We start from the raw sequence: 17,646 nt of genomic DNA on the forward strand, positions 1-17,646 counted from the left end.
CGTCAGAGCCATGGACTTGGAACAATCTAATGGGAGGTTCTGGGTCAGAAGACCCTTTTCTAGATGTGCCCCCCTTCAGAAAAATAAAATAAAATAAAATAATGAAAGAATGGACACGACCTATACCTAGACCTTATGAAAACTCTATATACCCACCAAAAATAACACTTATACAGAGAGTAAAAAAAAAACAAATATAATAATTCCAAAGAAATGATCATAAATTCGATCAACAGTCATACCTCAAAGATGACCATTTTACCCTTGAACATCGCCATAAAATGTCTAGGTTCTTTGCCCATGGTTACTCTCACTTGGACTGGCTCACCGCCGTACTTCTGATCCAAGTCCACAGCCTGAAATGCTGAGGCTGCCAGTTCATCTGTGTTGCATGACGCCCTGAAATAATAATTGGCAAAGTAGTTTCATTATAACATAAAAAATTCAGGAGGATAGATGTGTTTTGTGAGTGACTTCGTGAGAAACTTAATATCTTAGAGTATGTAATGAATTATTGTTATTATGTTAAACTCACCTGCCATATGTAGAGCAGGTAACACTTCTTGCCGTTTACCAAGTAAGTGTAGAGGATCAGGTAGCAGTCTCCTCCAAAGAAGTATCCCAGCCATTTAGGCTCCACAGGCACAAGCTCCAGATTTTCTATTCTCCACACCTGAGTACATCGAAAAGCTAAATTAACACTGTAAAACAAATGGCAGAAATGTGCTGCTGCACTGGACTGTTGTGTCTGTGGCAACAGTCCAGTGGTGTCTAAGCAGTTGTCTTTCCTGTGACGCAGGAGCAAGGCCTGAGGTGTTGAAAGTTCGTGGCTACACTACTGGCCCCATGAGGCTGTAAGGGTCATTACACATCAGGAAAAAAATAATTGCATCGCATCAGGAAGAAGCAGCATATTTCCGTCTGGATTACTAGTGAGAAAAATAATGCAGAACATTAATTTTAGGACATCTCAAATAATAACATTTATAATGGCTACACTATATTAAGTTGTTTCACTTTCAGCATCCCAGTAGAGAAGGTGTGTTTTGTATTGAACTAATGTGCGACATACTTTGTTCCGTATTTTTGACAATCAATTCAGTGCAAATTTATGGGAGAGAAATATATTAATATATTGTTCCTTATTTCCTTTTTAGGAAGTTGGTAACCCTGCAGTAGAGTAAGCCAGTATTGTGCATGCCAACTCACTATCCAGTAAACTGTCTACTGTACTGTACTGCACATCTATGGTACAGTGATCACATTTAGCATGGTAGTGTTACTTTCTCATGTTAACATGTTAGCATGCTGACATTAGTTAGCATTAATCTAAAAGTAGTGTATTTGATGTGGAAAATTTGACCTGTTGATTGATGATAGATGAGAGTGTCTGTAGCAAAATTTCATGATCCAGATGTCAAGATATTTGACTCCGTACCAAAATGTTGGACTGACAGACCTTCTGACAGTAAGCCACTAGTATGACTAAAATGAAATTCAGATTACATAGTCACATATACCTCCACTTGACCTGAGCCATTGTCCACCATTCGCTCCTGTGCAGCAATTTCTGGCATCACATGCATCAGAGAGGCATCAAACTTCTCCTGTGTGATGTGAGCTATGTAGATATGATCGCAAAAACAATAAATCATTAATCAACAACCAGAAAAATTAGCATTTCCCTTCTTGCTTGTTGTGTGGGTGGATATACAAACAAAGACACGTACCCACTTTCCCTCTTGTGTTAACTTTACCCAGACCTTGAGTCTGGTCCTTCACTGTCCACTTCTGGAACAGCTGCTTGAAGAGAGCTGACTCTGCCCCGTCATTCACTGTCTCCACATTTGTAGTGATGGGGTAGTTTTTGCTTTTGATGAACTCCTATAACAGCAGTTAAATATGTCATGCTAGATCATCTAAAAACAAGCCAGTGATATAGTGTCACTCACCAAAGCTCTGGCCATAGCTGCCTGCTTTTCAGTTTTGTTTGATTTCTTCCCCTTCCATACAAAGATCTTGGTCCCTCCCTGGTCCAGGAGGTAGCAGTCCTAAAATCATAACTTCATTAAGTATACCAAACCAACTTATTTTAAATATCAGTTAATTAAATTTGCTCTCTTCCTCCTTGAGTCCAAACGGCGGTGTCAAAAAGTAGCCTTAGGCTGTACAGGAATGGTGAAATGTTAGACCAGGGTAGTGTAAAGGCAACCAGATGAACTGATAAACAAAAAGCCCATGATATTATCATATGGGATTTTTTAAATTAACACAGTTATTGTCAATACTGGCATATTGCAACACCCCTAATAGTGGCACTCACATCATGCGTGAGGAGATCTTGAACCAGTGGTCTGGTAGCAACTTCTGTGACCTTCATCTCGCCATCAGCATCTGACACACTGAAATGAAACAGATAAAATCAAAGACGACTTTGACTGAACAATGGATGAATTCTCACCCACAGACTACGTGTGACAGGTCAGGGAGCAGCTCACTGGTACAGTATGAGGTTTGATTTCTGTTCCTGGTCAGCAGTTTCATCAGGAGGTCCGTCTGCCAGTTTAGAGGTTCTTTCTCCAAGAGTCTCATTCAGGATCTCCATGCTCTGAGGAGAGTTGCTCTCTGCGTCACCCTCAACCACTCTGACTTCTGCCCGACCTCCTCTCTCTCTGTCTCGGATGTCCTTGGCCAACATCATGCCCTGAGAAGCAGAGGTATGACACAGAGAGGCTACACAATCCAGAAATCTCAGACTTCACACTGTAATCATATGATCAGATTTTGCAGAAATGTAATACATATAGTGCACTTAAGTTGCCACTAGCTGATTTTGTCCATGGTAATTTTACACAAGCACACATCCAGTAAGAACTGAGGCATTTAAAAGGTCAATTGTTATACAAAGACTAGCATTATTTGCCTTTCATTTGAGACTCTCTGTCTTGGTTTGTCAGAAATCCTGTATTATTATGGGACCTGCAGCCTGGAAGCTAAATAACAGCTGCATATGATTTAATTAACCAAATGTGGGATAAAATGAAAAATTATGAATATAAAGGATCTAAAAGTTTGACTCTGCACAGTATGGCTATTAGGGTTTTGAACTGTGTAGTGGAAAAGTGAACCATTTAGAGCCTCAGGCCTTTTTGCAGGAAGAAGGAAATGTGCTTCAACTGTGCACTCCAGCATTTTTTCATAAACTTACTGCACACAGTGTCATTCAAAAACAAGTTGATAAGAGTGAAAAAAATGTGGATCAAATTATATAAACACTCTCACAACATAGACAGGCACCCATGCAATCGAAAAAGTCTTACTTTAAGCTTTTCCTTCCTGTTACTCTTTGGTCCGTTCCATTGAACAATGGTCTTTCCGATGTCCAGCAAAAACACATCTCCAAGGTTAAAGCTGCTCCAGCTCATCTCCACCTGAAACAAATGAAAACATAAAGCATTATTTCTACTTAATTTCCTGTGTGCCGCAACACTGAATAACCACTGTGGTGCATGGCTCACCTCCGTGGCAATCACTCGTTTCTTCCCTTTGACATGAAGCAGTCTCTTAACATCATAGGTGTTGGTTTCAGTGTGCCTCATACCTGTTGCGATGCCACCTTTCTTGTAGCTAAACAAGACAAGATGATTATATCTACTGTTACTTTTACTATACCTGCTGCACCAACGCTGTCACTCACATTATTCCTTGTTTGAAGTATCCCCTGAAGGTATCAGACTCGTGGTTCTGAACCTCGCGATGCTGGACCGGAGTGGAGCCCAAAAATTCATCAAGTTGTATGGTGTAAACAGCAGCTGCACCCTGTTCATCCTGAGAGGACTGTGAGCCGATCCAGTAGTGGATATCATAAGACAGAGAGCTGCTCATCTTCTGTGTCTGGAGAAACAAGAGTGGAGAAACAGTGGGTGTGGGGTGGTGTATAGATGAGGATGCTATCTGATATCAAAAAATAGAGGAACATTACCCTACACACCATATACCCTAAGAGTAACAACCCAAATACAACAACAGGCTTTACTAGACAAACAAGCAGCTCTGGCACCCAAAACCACAATGATTCATCAGTCACCTTCTCAGACTTACAGACAGAAGTACATAGCAGTCACCCTCATAAAAGTTTCCAAAGGATTTCTCAGGAATTTGTACCAGCTCCATTTTCTGTTGCAAAGAAAGAAGAAAGTGATGAAATCAAATTGTTGATTTGGGAAAACTTCAGTCAGTGGTTGTTATTGCAGCAACTAAAACCACATTACCTCAATTCTCCAGATTATAATCCCAGGGGTGTGAGTTACTGCTCTGAATGTGTACTCCATGTTGGTCAGATGAATTCACTTTTAGTGAGCTGTTATTTGTTTGTTCTTTCTCTGAAAGAGGAAATCATTGTGAAATCACAAATGCAACATTTTTTGTACATTAAATATGGTCTCCTTATGTGAGCTACACAACAGCACAAATTGTATTATGTCTAAATTATAGATTCTGGTCTTAGTGCCCTTTTTCTTGATAAACTGCACAATATTAGCTTTATAGACAAATGAACTGGGAACCTACAGAGAGCCAACACAATCAAATCTCATAATTTCTATATCATCAAATAGTACATAGTCCTACCTTGTATTAGTGTTTGAAGAGGTTCCTTTCAGCTTATATGATCTCCCAATAGCTGACTTCCTAATCTGATTACAAAAGGCCCCCAATCCTCTTCCCCTCAGTGCCTCACATTTGCCTGTGTTTGCATGTTTCAGGACCTTTCACTGAGATCTGTCCAATCACTGATGAAGATCACAATCCTGTAGGCAAATATGTCAAAAAAAAAAAAAAAAAAGGATTGACTCATATTCAAATGCACACACAGTAACACTGAAGCTCACTGCCATGCCCAGTCAGTTCCCAGCCCACTCCACCTGTACAACACCATCCACACCATATATGGATATATGCCAGCTACAGGTAGATAGGCCTATAAATAACATAAGTGTTAATGGGCTTCCACAAGAACAATGTATCAAGATACACGATTTGTTATAGTTACTCATGACCATAAAGATAATGATTGTTATTAATTTATATTAGCACCAGTATCAGCAATAATGGTAGCAGTAGTAGAATACATAGACATACACAGTCAGGCCTTGTTGTGTTTTTACTATGGAACAACTAGCACACCCCCGGAGAGCAGGGTTTGTTTTAGGACAGTAGAAAACAACAGCGGAGTCCTGCTCCTCTGCAGAGGTCCACACAAAGAAATGTGATAAAATAAAGATTAAATACAAAATTATACAAATTTATCTTAAAGGAGATTCAGTTGTACACATTAAGTCTGTTTACAGGTCCTACAGAGTACTAATGCCTATGTGAAAATGAAAAGCTTTTGACGTTCCAGAGGAAGGAAGTTTGAGTGATGTCATTTGAGCCAATCTTGGTTTGTGTTGAAGGACTACAAGTTTGAAAATAAAAAAATCAGTAGATGTAGAAAGAAGTGAACTTACAATATCTCTGTTGCCTGCTCCTCATTTCTGCTTGAGTTTAGTTGCCCAAGGCTATAGCTGCTACTAGCATAACACACCTGAATCTCCCCAAACTGATAGCGGGTGATTTGCAGTGTCGGTAAATTAAGTGTCAGATTTTGACAAGGAAGAAGAGAGTGCGAAAAATGCATGTAGAAAAGATGATATATCAGCAGCATTGACTTTAATCCTTTTATAAAACTTTCCATTGTGAGTTTGACAGCTCCATCCTTCTCCAGCACCAACATTCGGTTCTAATCTGTAAAACCAGAGACAGAATCACTGATATTGACACTGATACTAATGCTGATGTGATGTGAATTTTCAGAACTAACCCGCCCACCCTATCTGTTATTAATTTAACCTAGGGTCACTTCCAAAAAACATTTTCATGCACAGCACATAAACATCTACACACACTCACACATACTGACTCTTTACATAGTACCATAACCATGTCATTTGATAAACATCTTTTCCTGTTTTCACTTATCCAGGTTGTTACATCTTCTTGTGTGCCCTGTGCGGTTTAGTGTTATGTCTTTTCACCTATATTATTTTAAAAAATATGTTTTGATAAAATGAAAGTTAAATGAGTAATAATAAATACTCATTCAAGTGATCACATCGTTGTACAAACAAACCTCAACCAATAGTGGTACAAAATGGGATGGAGAAAAGTCATAAACCTGCTAATGGCACTACCATGAATTAGCATGACCATATGTAGATAAACAATACAAACAACTTCTTGTTTTTGCAGCATTAAATAGCAAAACAAACACTGTGTTATTATGTGTGAAGATAAGATAGCCTGAGAGCACAGAGGCAGATTTACAAATGAATGACAAACCTACACAGTGCAGTGCTGTTGGTAGGAGGAAATGACCGACTCTTGTCCAATTTCCTTCATGAATGTTGCAGTATCATTGGTAAGGTCCTTTGATTTTAAAAGCAGTGATACCAGGGCTCAGTGGAATTGAAGGTGTTCATATTTGATACTCTATTTTAAGTTAAACAACACTCACATACACCTGTCTGGGTTTTGTGTGAACTCAGTAACCTTTGATCGACAAATAATTCTGTAAAATGTAAATGGTTGGCAATCCTTAAGGCCTACTAATAGTCTTTAATTTTATAATTTTTCTCCTACAGTTCACCACAGGGTTAGAGTTTACTGTCATTCTAGTCTAAAGGGTTTAAAGGTGTACTTCACAAATTTTATATGTCAAGTTCGTGTTTATTTGTCACAAGGAGTGCTACACAGCCTGCTGTGGCTACTGTACATACAATCAGTGTCCACTTTATTAGGCACACCTGTACAGTCTAATTCACTCAGATACAACAGACCTGCATGTTGATTACTGAGTGATAGTAACAGGTGGTGTTGTACAGGGCGCCATTATATTGAGAGTGTTTCTTACTTTTTTGTCCATCCCATTAACATACATCAGGGGGGTCAGAATATTAGGAACAGCTCTCAAGATAATGCACTTCAGTACAACACCACCACTAACTGTGACCTCAGTGTTAAAACACAGGATTTAATTAAAACACCTCGATTATAGATTAAACAAAAGCACTCGGCAGGATAAACCCAGGACAACAGTCTATCAGTGGGCTAAGTTATTTATTCTTAATATAGTTATATCACTGTACTATTAAAAACTCCTGGTTTGATTGATATTATGACTTGAATGATTGATATTATGAGGGCAAAGTAATATCATATATAAAGTGGTGATAGTGTTAATGGGCCGTGTGCAGATAGGCACACTGCAGTGGTGCTGATTATATGAAAATGCAAAGCAATTCCATCTAGTTCAGAGAGAATGAAAATAATACTATTTTGATTTGCAAAGTTCATTTACCACTCCTGATGCATAATTTACATCATAAAAGAGAGAGCGTAAATGACTGACACACTGCACTGGATAAACAACAAAATATGTGATCAAACCTTCACCATCTCATTCTCATGAAATATTTTTAAAAATGTTTTCTTCCACAGCTTCTTCCATGTCTGTGTCTCAACTGGAAATGAGGTCATGTACACCTGTAAAACTCAAAAGGACAGGAAGAAATTTATGCTATTAATTACAGCAAGAACACAACCAAAGACACACACACATACACAGTAATTATTTTGTGCTTGAGTTGACTTTTAGAGCTAACTGGAAAAACATAGTAAGAAAAACCTTTTGGAAAAAAAGAGGTGTTCAATGATGTCATCTAGCTTTTGTATAGCAAGGTGGTCTTATAAATTACAGGGGAAGACTAGAGACAGTTTTAACAGTATTTCCTATTTACCCAGTAATTCCCCCATTCACCAAAGTAACTACCGTTTTTGTTATGCTATAGACTATCATAACAGTTCCTTTGTACAGGAACAGCTGGAAAATAGAGCAGACACACTGGTAATCTGACCAAACACGTAATAAATCAGCTCTGAAAAAGGAACATCTTAGATACTTTTCACATACTGTTAACATTTTTCCAACATAAATAGCACTTTTGACCACACTTAGTCTGGAGCTTGAGACATCAAATGGATCCTCAATGTGGCTCTAATCCAAAAAAAATGAATGAATGTTTTGAACATCTGGATTCATCAGCAACTATTTTTTCACCTCTTCTCATCTGTATTATGACACACTTATAATGTGGCACATCAGAAGACTTCAGAACAAAGATACAGTACTTCCTGTTCCATTACAGCTCAGGGCAGTCCAAGATCCAAGAAAGACATCTGGTAGAATTGTTAAGGATAGTTTAACATTTTAGTCCACAGAGAGGAAATGTTGCTCTAAAAGGACTGGAACTTTAACCTGTAACCTACTTGATTGCTGAAGCCTCCTCTTAGCTTAGCTGGTTATTTTTAGAATATAGTTTTGCACAAAATGAGGAGTGTAAATTCTGTTCCCCACTTTTTACATCGGAGCTGTGCTATAGGACGGGATCATTTTACAGCCAGACAGGGCAGGAGGAGGGATTATATCGTCTGGGGACTGTCAGTGAACATATGGGCCTGTGAGTACTGTTTTAAGACATACTTAAAGTGAGGATGCTTTCAGAAATAATGCCATGAATATTCTTAATTTATCAAACAGAAAAAACTAAATCAAATCCTGTGACCACCCTTTGCCTTGTAGATATACCTGTGAACAGTTTTTCAAGATACTTTGCAGGAGGGTTATTGGAAAACTTGCCACAGTTCTTCAGTGGGTTTAGGCAGTGTCAGTGTTTTCTGTTTCTTCCTGTAATCCTAGACTGACTCTATGATGTTGAAATCAGGGCTCTGTGGGGAGACAGACCATCTGTTGCAGGACTGCAGGACAGTTTCTGGTTGTTGTCTAGCTGAATGAATTTGGTCAGACATCTTCTTGATGGTGTTGTGTGAAGTGCCTAAAACTTTTGCACAGGACTGAATGCATATACACTATAGTGCATAATCTACCCTTCAATACTGTGCTGCAGAGAACCCTTCAGTCTAACTCTGTTGGAGCATTTAAAATATGCTCTAATTAGAATCAACAGCCCATAATACCTTCCCTTTCACACAGGAGTACAGAGCTTCACTGACTCCTGACTCCTACTCACATTTCGCTTCCTCCTCCTACGTAACTTGTGGTCCTGCGCCACATTCAAGTCCTGTCTTTTTAACAAATATAGGTTCTGACCTCCCTCGAAGCCAAACATACAGTTAGGGCTATATATTGTTTTAGCGCATTAATTTGTCAACCTGGTAAAAACCGAGTTAAAAATGAAATGGACTATCTCGTCTCTGTTTGACTGAGTGCCTCCATCTACACAGATGTTTTTGGCTCCTCCCAGACAGCTGGTCAAACATTCCAGCCCACCTCTGGGAATCTGCTGGCTCCTCCGCACACTCCCACTGAACTCCAGTCAAGATTTTACAGGAGCTAAGGAGACTGAGCTGACACAAAATGAGAGGACTTGTTGTCTTGGTTACTTTGGCCTGCTTTGCCACTGCTCAGCACCAAGCACTGATTGACTATTTGGAGCGGAGGCTGCTCGCTATTGAGGTAAGACTCCCTTTACCTCCCTACTGAGCCCTGCGCTCCAGAGTCCCTCTGAAAGGAAACTTCCAGGGACAGGGCAAAGGCAATGGAATGCAGATGTGGGCAAATCCTGGGGAAAATGCTGGAAAATACAGCTCTCTGAAATGTATAGGGATAATGAGCTTCTTGTCTGGGTTATGACAGAGTTAAAAATGCACCTTAAGAGTTTTGTATGATGTGATGATTGTCTGTATGATGCCAGAAAACAGTTTGCACAAAATAAATAAAAAAAAAAAAATTAAGTTTCTTATAAGGCAGTAGACCTGGTTTGTTCACAAGACCTGTACTATCTTGGCATCACAGAATTACATTTATCAAGATGATCAAGTAAAGGAGATAATTTGACCAGCAACACATGGCAAATGAAACATCTTTCAGGGAATTTCCTGCCCGTGTAGAAACTTATTTTTGTTATTTTGTCATCAGCTCCCTCAAACTATTATTCATTCACATCCCTCAGTCTCTTTGTTGTTGTGTCAAGTGGTGTCAGACTTCACTGATCACCTGTAGAGAAAATGTCGTTTCAGTTTTTCCCGTCCACAGCAAGGTCAGAGGTCAGTCTGCTACAGAGCAGCTCCCACAGAGAGCGCTGGCAGGATTCAGTGTTTTTTGCTAGAGAGACATTTGAGCAGGGTGGATACTTGCCACGTGTAGGTTGAACCTGGTTGTTTGAAGGATGAGTTTCCCACTTATTATGTCCCAGTCTCTTCTCTGAGTCTGAAAGGGACATAAAATTATAGCCTTTACAGTGCTTTCTAGAAATACATTTGTAGTTCCTGCAAAATAAAGATCTGTGTATTGTTCATGCTGCTGAAGGATGGAGAAAAGATGGAGCCTTGCCACTTCTGCTTGTGTCCAGGTTCGGGTAATTACTCACCTTTGTTTTTTTTAAAAAAAAAAAACAGGACCGGATCTCTCTATGGCACGAACAGACCACCCGTTATGCATCTGAGCTGCGGGAGCTGAAGCAACAAATGGTTTCCCAGCTGGAGACCCTGGACAAAGAGAAAGAGGCACTGAGAATGAATCTGGATGGTGGTGGGGACCAGGGTGGACCGGGTCGAGCGTGAACTGGACTACCTGGAGACTCAGAACGGGCTCAGCCGTGCGTGGATGTGGATGACAAGCTGATTGAGCAGCAGGTGACTCTGGTGAAGGAGAAGCAGAAGGCCAAATATTCAAAACTCTCAGGTGAGACATGATGGTGTTACACTGCACCTTTATCAGAGTAAAACTTTTATCAAGAAACAGATTTAAGAGAATAGTTATTCTTACTAATTACTCTTGGCTTTACTTGCTTTCTTGTCAAGCATTCTTGTCATAATCTGTCTGTTATATATGAAACTGGAACCAGCAGCTGATTGGCTTAGCTTGGCATAAAGGCATAAAACAGGGAAACAGCTAGCCTGGCTTTGTTCAAAGGTAACATCTATCTAAGCACCTACCAGCACCTTTGATTTAATCTGTTCAAAATCCCAAGTATAATACATTTGTGGGGTTATGTGCTGGGCTATTTGTTGGCTGGGTGCAATAACCTGCTGAAGTCTCAGCTGATTGTTTGGCAACCCTCACAGTGACAATGAGGCTTCAGGAGCTAAGCTAACTGTCTCTTGGATGACAATTAACAGATATGTGAGTGGTAGTGATCTTCTTGTGCAACTCTTGACACAAAAACAAATAACCATCTAATTTCCTCTCACTCGCTTATGTTCAGACTGCAGCGACATGATCTCCAGTATAAAAGCCATGAAGATCTTGAAGCGAGTGGAGGGCCAAAGGGCGTGTGGAGCAAAGACACGGGCAGGGGCTCTGGGAAGGTCTACATTTTTAATGGTACAGATGATGACACCATCCATGAGTTTTCCTCTGTGCAAGACTTTGCCCGCTCACTGGGCTTGTCTCTGGCCAAGACTGTAAAGCTGCCGTCGGCCTGGAAGGAACAGGACACGTCGTCTACAACAATCACGCATATTATATCAACCAGGTTGATGAGATAACGGTGGTTAAATATGACATGAAGAACCACTCTGTGACAGACAGCGCAGTGTTTCCGGTCCAGGACCACGTCCCAGTGTACAGCCTGACCCCTGAGACAGTTTATGGACCTGGCTTGTGGATGAAGAAGGCCTGTGGGCCATTTACAGCACGCCAGAACGACAGCACATCTCTCTGGCTAAAATGGATGCCAACTCGCTGGACATCGAGCAGATGTGGACACAAACTGCCCAAGAGAGAACGCAGAGGCGGCCTTCATCATCTGTGCACCCTGTATGTAGTGTACAACACCAAGCAGCCCGGTCGCTCACATGTGCAGTGTGTGTTTGACGTCAACGACATGGTGACCAACGAAGAGGCACCGCAGGTTTACTTTCCAAAACGCTATGGAGCTCACTCCAGTCTCAAGTACAACCCACAGGAGCAGCTGCTCTACGCCTGGATGATGGCTACCAGATCCTGTACAAGCTTATAATGAAAAAGAAACTAGAGATTTGAGTTGATCAGTACAACAACCATCCTCCTAAAACTCCCTTTAACCCACCCACCAACCTTTAAAGGATCATATCAGTGTTTTACAGGTTTTATCTTCCAACAAATCATGCATATAACTGATGACCATTTTATAACGTTTGCAGAAGAATTTCAGATTTTCAGATCTGTCTTTTTGTTACTTTTTAGGCAGCCATTAATCTCCATTTCATACTATTGAAACCTGCAAGAATTATATAATCACGGTAAAAAGTCCACATTTAAAAAAAAAAAAAACTGTATTACTTCACAATTACATAACTTTTGAAAACACACTTGAATGCAGGACCTGAAATTCACTAAACAACTCAAAAACGTTTCAAGACTCAACAACAAAGAGAATAATAGAAAACATGTGCTGCTTTAATGGTTGGAAAAATCTACTCAAAAATCGGAAACATTTCAAGATGCAACAAGATAACCAGCAATGACATTAAGTATTCATGATTTGGAGTAAATAGGATAAAAATGCAAAAACACTGGTGCGTTCTTTTCTGTTTAAGAAAGGTTCAAAAGTCCTGGACTGTAGAAATGTATCTACTGTCCTTTCACACACTTTCAGATGTGAATGTTGTACATTTTCAGATATTCTAATCAGACACTGCACTGCACGTCCATCTTCACAATCATTTCCGTGTCTACTGGTGAGTCGACTTGAATAGATTTACTGTACTTACCTGTGATCTCTTGCGCTACTGTCTGTATTTCTAAAGTTGTTGCAAATGCTTTTTTTTTTGTTAATGCAAATATTGAGAAAATATTTCACGTCATACTTTTAAATTAGCATTATACCTGACCACTCACGTTAGCCTCACTGTTGAAATCTGGCCATGTGATACTTTACATGTAATTTTGCTGTTTGAATAAATTGTGACAATTTAAATCTTGGTAGCATTGCTGAGTGCATAAACAATCTAATTTCCATATGAATCACATTCATTGATCATTAGCTCTTACCTGCACTGTTCATATGCACCGTCCTGCAACCTCAGGGGTTTGAGAACCATGGCTCTATGTGGAGTCAAAGACAAAGGTTAACAGTTAATGTAGCATCAATTATAAGTCAGTCTAAACACAGGCTTTAGTGTTGCTGAGTTAGTCAATATATGACATTTATTATATTAAATAAAAAGCCAAGCTTAGTTCAGAGGATAGTATCAAAAATTTAAAAAATATATTTAATTGAATTTCATTGTGCAGCTTTATTCATTTACCAGTCTGAACAAACTTCTAGTGTTTACACTGACAAAGTTTAAAACCAACAACTATCATCATCATTATATCTGTGGTGTTGTCACTTACTATCAACAACGTTGTCACAATGGTAGGCAACCTCAGAGCTGCAGTAAATAGAATGTAGACAGCTAGCTGGCTAGCACTGATATAATTCTATAACTCTATAACTCTTTATACTTTAGTCGAGCACATATGCATTTTGTGGTGTTAACTTTTTACTAAATCACCAAAATGAACAAAAAGCCCCACTGTCTCAATTAAGCCTCTCATATAATGCAATTCAGTTTCATTTATAGCTGAGGGTAACATCTGTTTCTTACCGTTTGCTTATAACATGCTAATTTTCCCACAATTTCTATTTACTTTAATTATAGTTCATTATGAAAATAAATGGCACTACATTACACCTGTTGACACAGAGTGTTTTTCTATGTACGGTACGTAAAGATACAAACACATTAAAGACATTAAAGGATTTAAACATATTAGACTTTTTAAAAATTTCAGATTCCTTGAGAGTGAACTTCTGTATTGTTTGATGTGACGTCTAAATGTGACGTGACTAATAAAAACTCATTTATGTAGAAACTGTTGGGTTGATCGGTTATATTTTATTGGAGCGCACACTGGTTGACTGTGGTAAGTTTCTGAATGTGTCCGATGAGATGTCGACTGTAGAAGTGGACCTGTGTATAACACCAGCCAGAGATTAATGAAGTGTGACAGTAATTTGATTTAAATGGGGGAAGACGGCCTATTTTGAGTATTTTGAGTCTCACAAATTATTTGGAACAATTGTTTCACTTGGCTCCAGAATTGAAGAAAACAATTCACTTACACTCAAACTGTAATAAACTCTGTTGATCTTTCAAACGAACCGTCTGTTGTGCAAACTTGAGGCTAAAATTATCAGTAACACTTATTTGAACAAGTTTTATTTTTTTCAAACTGTAAATAAACAATATCCATAAAAAACTGTTCTTTAGGTTTGGATAAAATCTAGAGTAAGAAAATGTGACAGCACATTAAATTCTGTAAAATCTGAATTACAACTGGGAAGATTTGAATATCACAGCTGTCTATATGTACAAAGGTGAAAACTTCAGTTCGGTTAACGATCCTCCCAGAAAACCTGAATGACTAATAAGCATTTGTGTGTGTTTAACAACGGTGCAGTTTTAAAATCACTTCAAGATACTTTGGACCCAAATTTTGAATATAACTGTAAGATAAATCAAACTAGAAGAACACGGTTATAATCTCATGTTCTTGTAGTACCAACTGTTTTACATCAGCTGATGATGTTCTTGTCTCTCCGTCTTTCATTCAGCTGTCTTACAAAGCATGACATTTGTTATTTGCACTATCCCACAAACTTATATGTAATAATATTTAACTTTAGCTACTTGACTATTTGAATGTGGACATCCTATATCCAATATACCGATCAAATTGAGAAATTTAATGGCAGGTAACTAGAATGTGTCTGCCTGACTTGCACTCGGTCAAGAGGACCATCCCAATTACAAATAACATTTACATCAAAAATGGCAGCTGCACATAAATATGCAAAATTATGATATTGAAAATTACAGTTAAACATTCATAACTATTACAACATCATAGCTGAAACAGCAAAGCTTTCAGGACATCTATCTTCTAGAAAGCTGGTTTTCAGTATTATCAAATATCCATTAATGGATTCAACGTATCCTGTAGTGTCCATTGTTTCTGTCCATTCCAGGTTTGGTCCTGAACTTAGGCTGAGGAGGTCCTTATTGCTTACACATTGTTGGCATAAAAACGGCCTGATATTTTGCGTGACTCAGAGTCTGAGATGAGGTATCGGCATGGTCACGTCACGGAAGAATCGATGTACAAGGGCATTTTTGGCAGATAACCTTTTGTTTGGATCGTAATTCAGCATTTCCTGCAAAGAGACGAATGAGGTCAGTTAATATGTCCATAGACTTCATATACTTATCCTGCTAACTGACACACAAACATACAGGATCAACCTCTTGGGCAGATGTTCTAAATTAACAAATACATGAATTGATTGCAAATGTTCTCACTCCGAGCAGCTCTCTTCCATCCTCGTCAAGAAGAGGAACCACTTTGGATAAATCCTGTCTGGCCCACTTGGGGAAAGATGGTTTGTAGTCAGGCATTGATGTGACTCCGGGCCAGACGGTCTCATCAGGCGTGCCCAAGGTGCGGAAGATTCTGAATAGCTGGTCGATCTCAGAGTCACCGGGGAATAAGGCCCTCCTGGTGATCTGTGGAAGAGTGGACAGAGAGGCCAGACTGTGGGTGAGGTGTTGATCTACTGTGTATCATTGGTAGGCTTTATTTATTACAGTGAAGACGGATGAAACAGAAAGCATTACCATTTCAGCAAAGATGCACCCTAGACTCCAGATGTCAACAGCTGTGGAGTAGTATTTGCAGCCAAGGAGAATTTCCGGTGCTCTGTACCAAAGTGTTACCACCTGAAAAATATCATGAAAGTAAGTTAGAAAAACTGACAATATTCATAAACATGTACTGCAAGAGAAATGCTTTCTGATGTAGGCAGAATCTTCTTTCTTCTGCTAGTGAGCACAGAATTAACCAACAACAATATGTTTTGAATATGTATAAAGTTAGATCAAAGAGTGATAGTGTGAAATAGCAAAGAAAATAGGCCATTGCCATCATCTGGAGCAATTTAATCTTAAATTTAGTTCATAAAAAAAACAGACTGATTAAAAACTGAAGGTGTACAGATGTTCTCTGATCTTACATAAGAGACATTACTACTAAACGATTCCACCTAGTTTGGGAAATGTGTAGTTCATACAGGATGGTTCATTCCCCAACATCTATCTAATGAATTTGTGCTTTTAATTACATAACCCTCTCTTTTACATAAGAGACCTGTACACTATACCTCATGCGTGTAAGTGCGGACAGGTACTCCAAAGGCTCTTGCCAGGCCAAAGTCGGCGAGCTTGATCTCCCCCTGAGCGTTGATGAGCAGGTTCTGTGGCTTCAGGTCTCGATGAAGGACCCTGTGAGAGTGGCAGAAGGCCAGGCCTTGCAGCAGCTGGAAAAGATAACTCTACAAACGCAAGAAATATAAACCCAGGTGAGTTGACTCAAACATCCCGAGCCCATTTTATTGTTGATTTCTTGAAGGTATCAAGACAAATCTCTTTTGCAAATCTAGCTAAGGTTTACCTTAACCAGAGGCAGCGGGATACCGGTGACTGAGGAGGAGTCCATGAACTTCTTTAGGTCCTGATGAAGGAACTCAAAAACAAGGTAGAGCTTGTTCTCAGTGTGGATGACGTCTCGCAATCTGAAACACGGTAACAGGCAGGCTGGATTAAAATCTGACACAAACAATATGATAATCTTGCACACAGCTAAAGAAACTAAGTACTTACTTGACAATATTTGGGTGACTGAGTTCTTTGAGAAGTGAAATCTCTCGGATGGCAGTACTTGGTACACCCTCTGTTTCCCTGGATGAAATACACAGTGCATTAAATGGTTATGTAGTGAAGCTCATCCCAGGTTAATCAGTTCTGCTTGGTTCAGCTACTCCTTGGAAGGCTGATGGATAATAACATTGTTTTTCTAATTTTGTTTTCGTAAGTCAAACCGGGAAAGTGCTTGTGTTCACTGCGGATGGAGGAAGCTCTGAGAGTTAGCAGTTAAACCTGTCATCCTGACGGAGCATTCAGATCTGTAAATCAGTTTCATCAAATGCTAAACAAAGTAAAAGCGGATGTTAGCTGCGTTAACGTTAGCCTAACCTTCCGTGGTGCCCAGATGATAACAAACAGTAAACTTACGTGTCCAGCCTGATTTTCTTCAGAGCAACAGTTTCGCCGGTGACTTTGTTCTTCGCTTTATAAACCACTCCATAAGTCCCTTCTCCTATCTTTTCCACTTCTGAAACGTATCCATGTTTTATACTTATTTTAGAAGTGTTTGTTGGTTGTTTAGCCAGCTAGCAAGACTCCCCTCTTTGTGTCGGAGCTAACAACTGCTCGGTAGCTACGGAGACAAACGTTAACGAGCAGCACGGGGACCGACATATAATTAACCGCTCCACCGGACTGGTTTAAATGGTCCGGACTCACCACAGCCTGAGGACGGAGTTCCTGTTGAGGATTAACTTTCTCAGGTCAGAGTGAAACCACTAAAAGCTGTAGAAAGGCTCATCGGTTGGCCCTGGTGATGATACTATCACTAGATATGTGGATTAGCGCGGCGGCTGCTCCTCT

The 17,646-nt window shown here is 39.6% G+C and overlaps 3 protein-coding genes and 1 pseudogene across 4 annotated transcripts in view; 1 reads left to right on the forward strand and 3 right to left on the reverse strand.

Moving 5' to 3' along the window:
* LOC108886436 (advillin) overlaps window positions 1–5,531 on the reverse strand; it is a 118,475-nt gene extending 112,944 nt beyond the window's left edge. For both annotated transcript variants that reach the window (XM_051074448.1, XM_051074447.1), the window contains exon 1: window positions 5,508–5,531. The gene's annotated coding sequence lies outside the window, so the exon portion shown is untranslated. The remainder of the gene's footprint in view (window positions 1–5,507) is intronic.
* On the reverse strand, window positions 2–4,692 carry LOC108898943 (advillin; the record flags this gene model as incomplete). Its single annotated transcript, XM_018699091.2, has 14 exons — window positions 4,630–4,692; window positions 4,272–4,382; window positions 4,102–4,176; window positions 3,698–3,894; window positions 3,519–3,627; window positions 3,321–3,431; window positions 2,499–2,704; window positions 2,324–2,402; window positions 1,953–2,051; window positions 1,731–1,884; window positions 1,521–1,621; window positions 535–673; window positions 243–400; window positions 2–73 (listed from the first exon to the last, which is right to left on the reverse strand). Coding segments are annotated over exons 2-14 (1,560 nt in total), but the record flags the coding sequence as incomplete, so codon positions are not given.
* Window positions 5,532–9,374: 3,843 nt separating the features above from the next.
* On the forward strand, window positions 9,375–12,100 carry LOC108898944 (olfactomedin-like protein 3A; annotated as a pseudogene).
* Window positions 12,101–13,284: 1,184 nt separating this feature from the next.
* LOC108898963 (cyclin-dependent kinase 2) lies at window positions 13,285–17,643 on the reverse strand. Its single transcript, XM_018699133.2, is given in 8 exon segments — window positions 13,285–15,299; window positions 15,445–15,648; window positions 15,760–15,861; window positions 16,302–16,472; window positions 16,592–16,712; window positions 16,801–16,878; window positions 17,212–17,308; window positions 17,311–17,643. Coding segments are annotated over 8 exon segments (894 nt in total). The 5' UTR covers window positions 17,327–17,643; the 3' UTR covers window positions 13,285–15,194.
* Between the last annotated feature and the right edge of the window lie 3 nt (window positions 17,644–17,646).

The sequence above is a fragment of the Lates calcarifer genome, linkage group LG12, assembly GCF_001640805.2.
Source record: "Lates calcarifer isolate ASB-BC8 linkage group LG12, TLL_Latcal_v3, whole genome shotgun sequence".
Lineage (NCBI taxonomy): Eukaryota > Metazoa > Chordata > Actinopteri > Centropomidae > Lates > Lates calcarifer.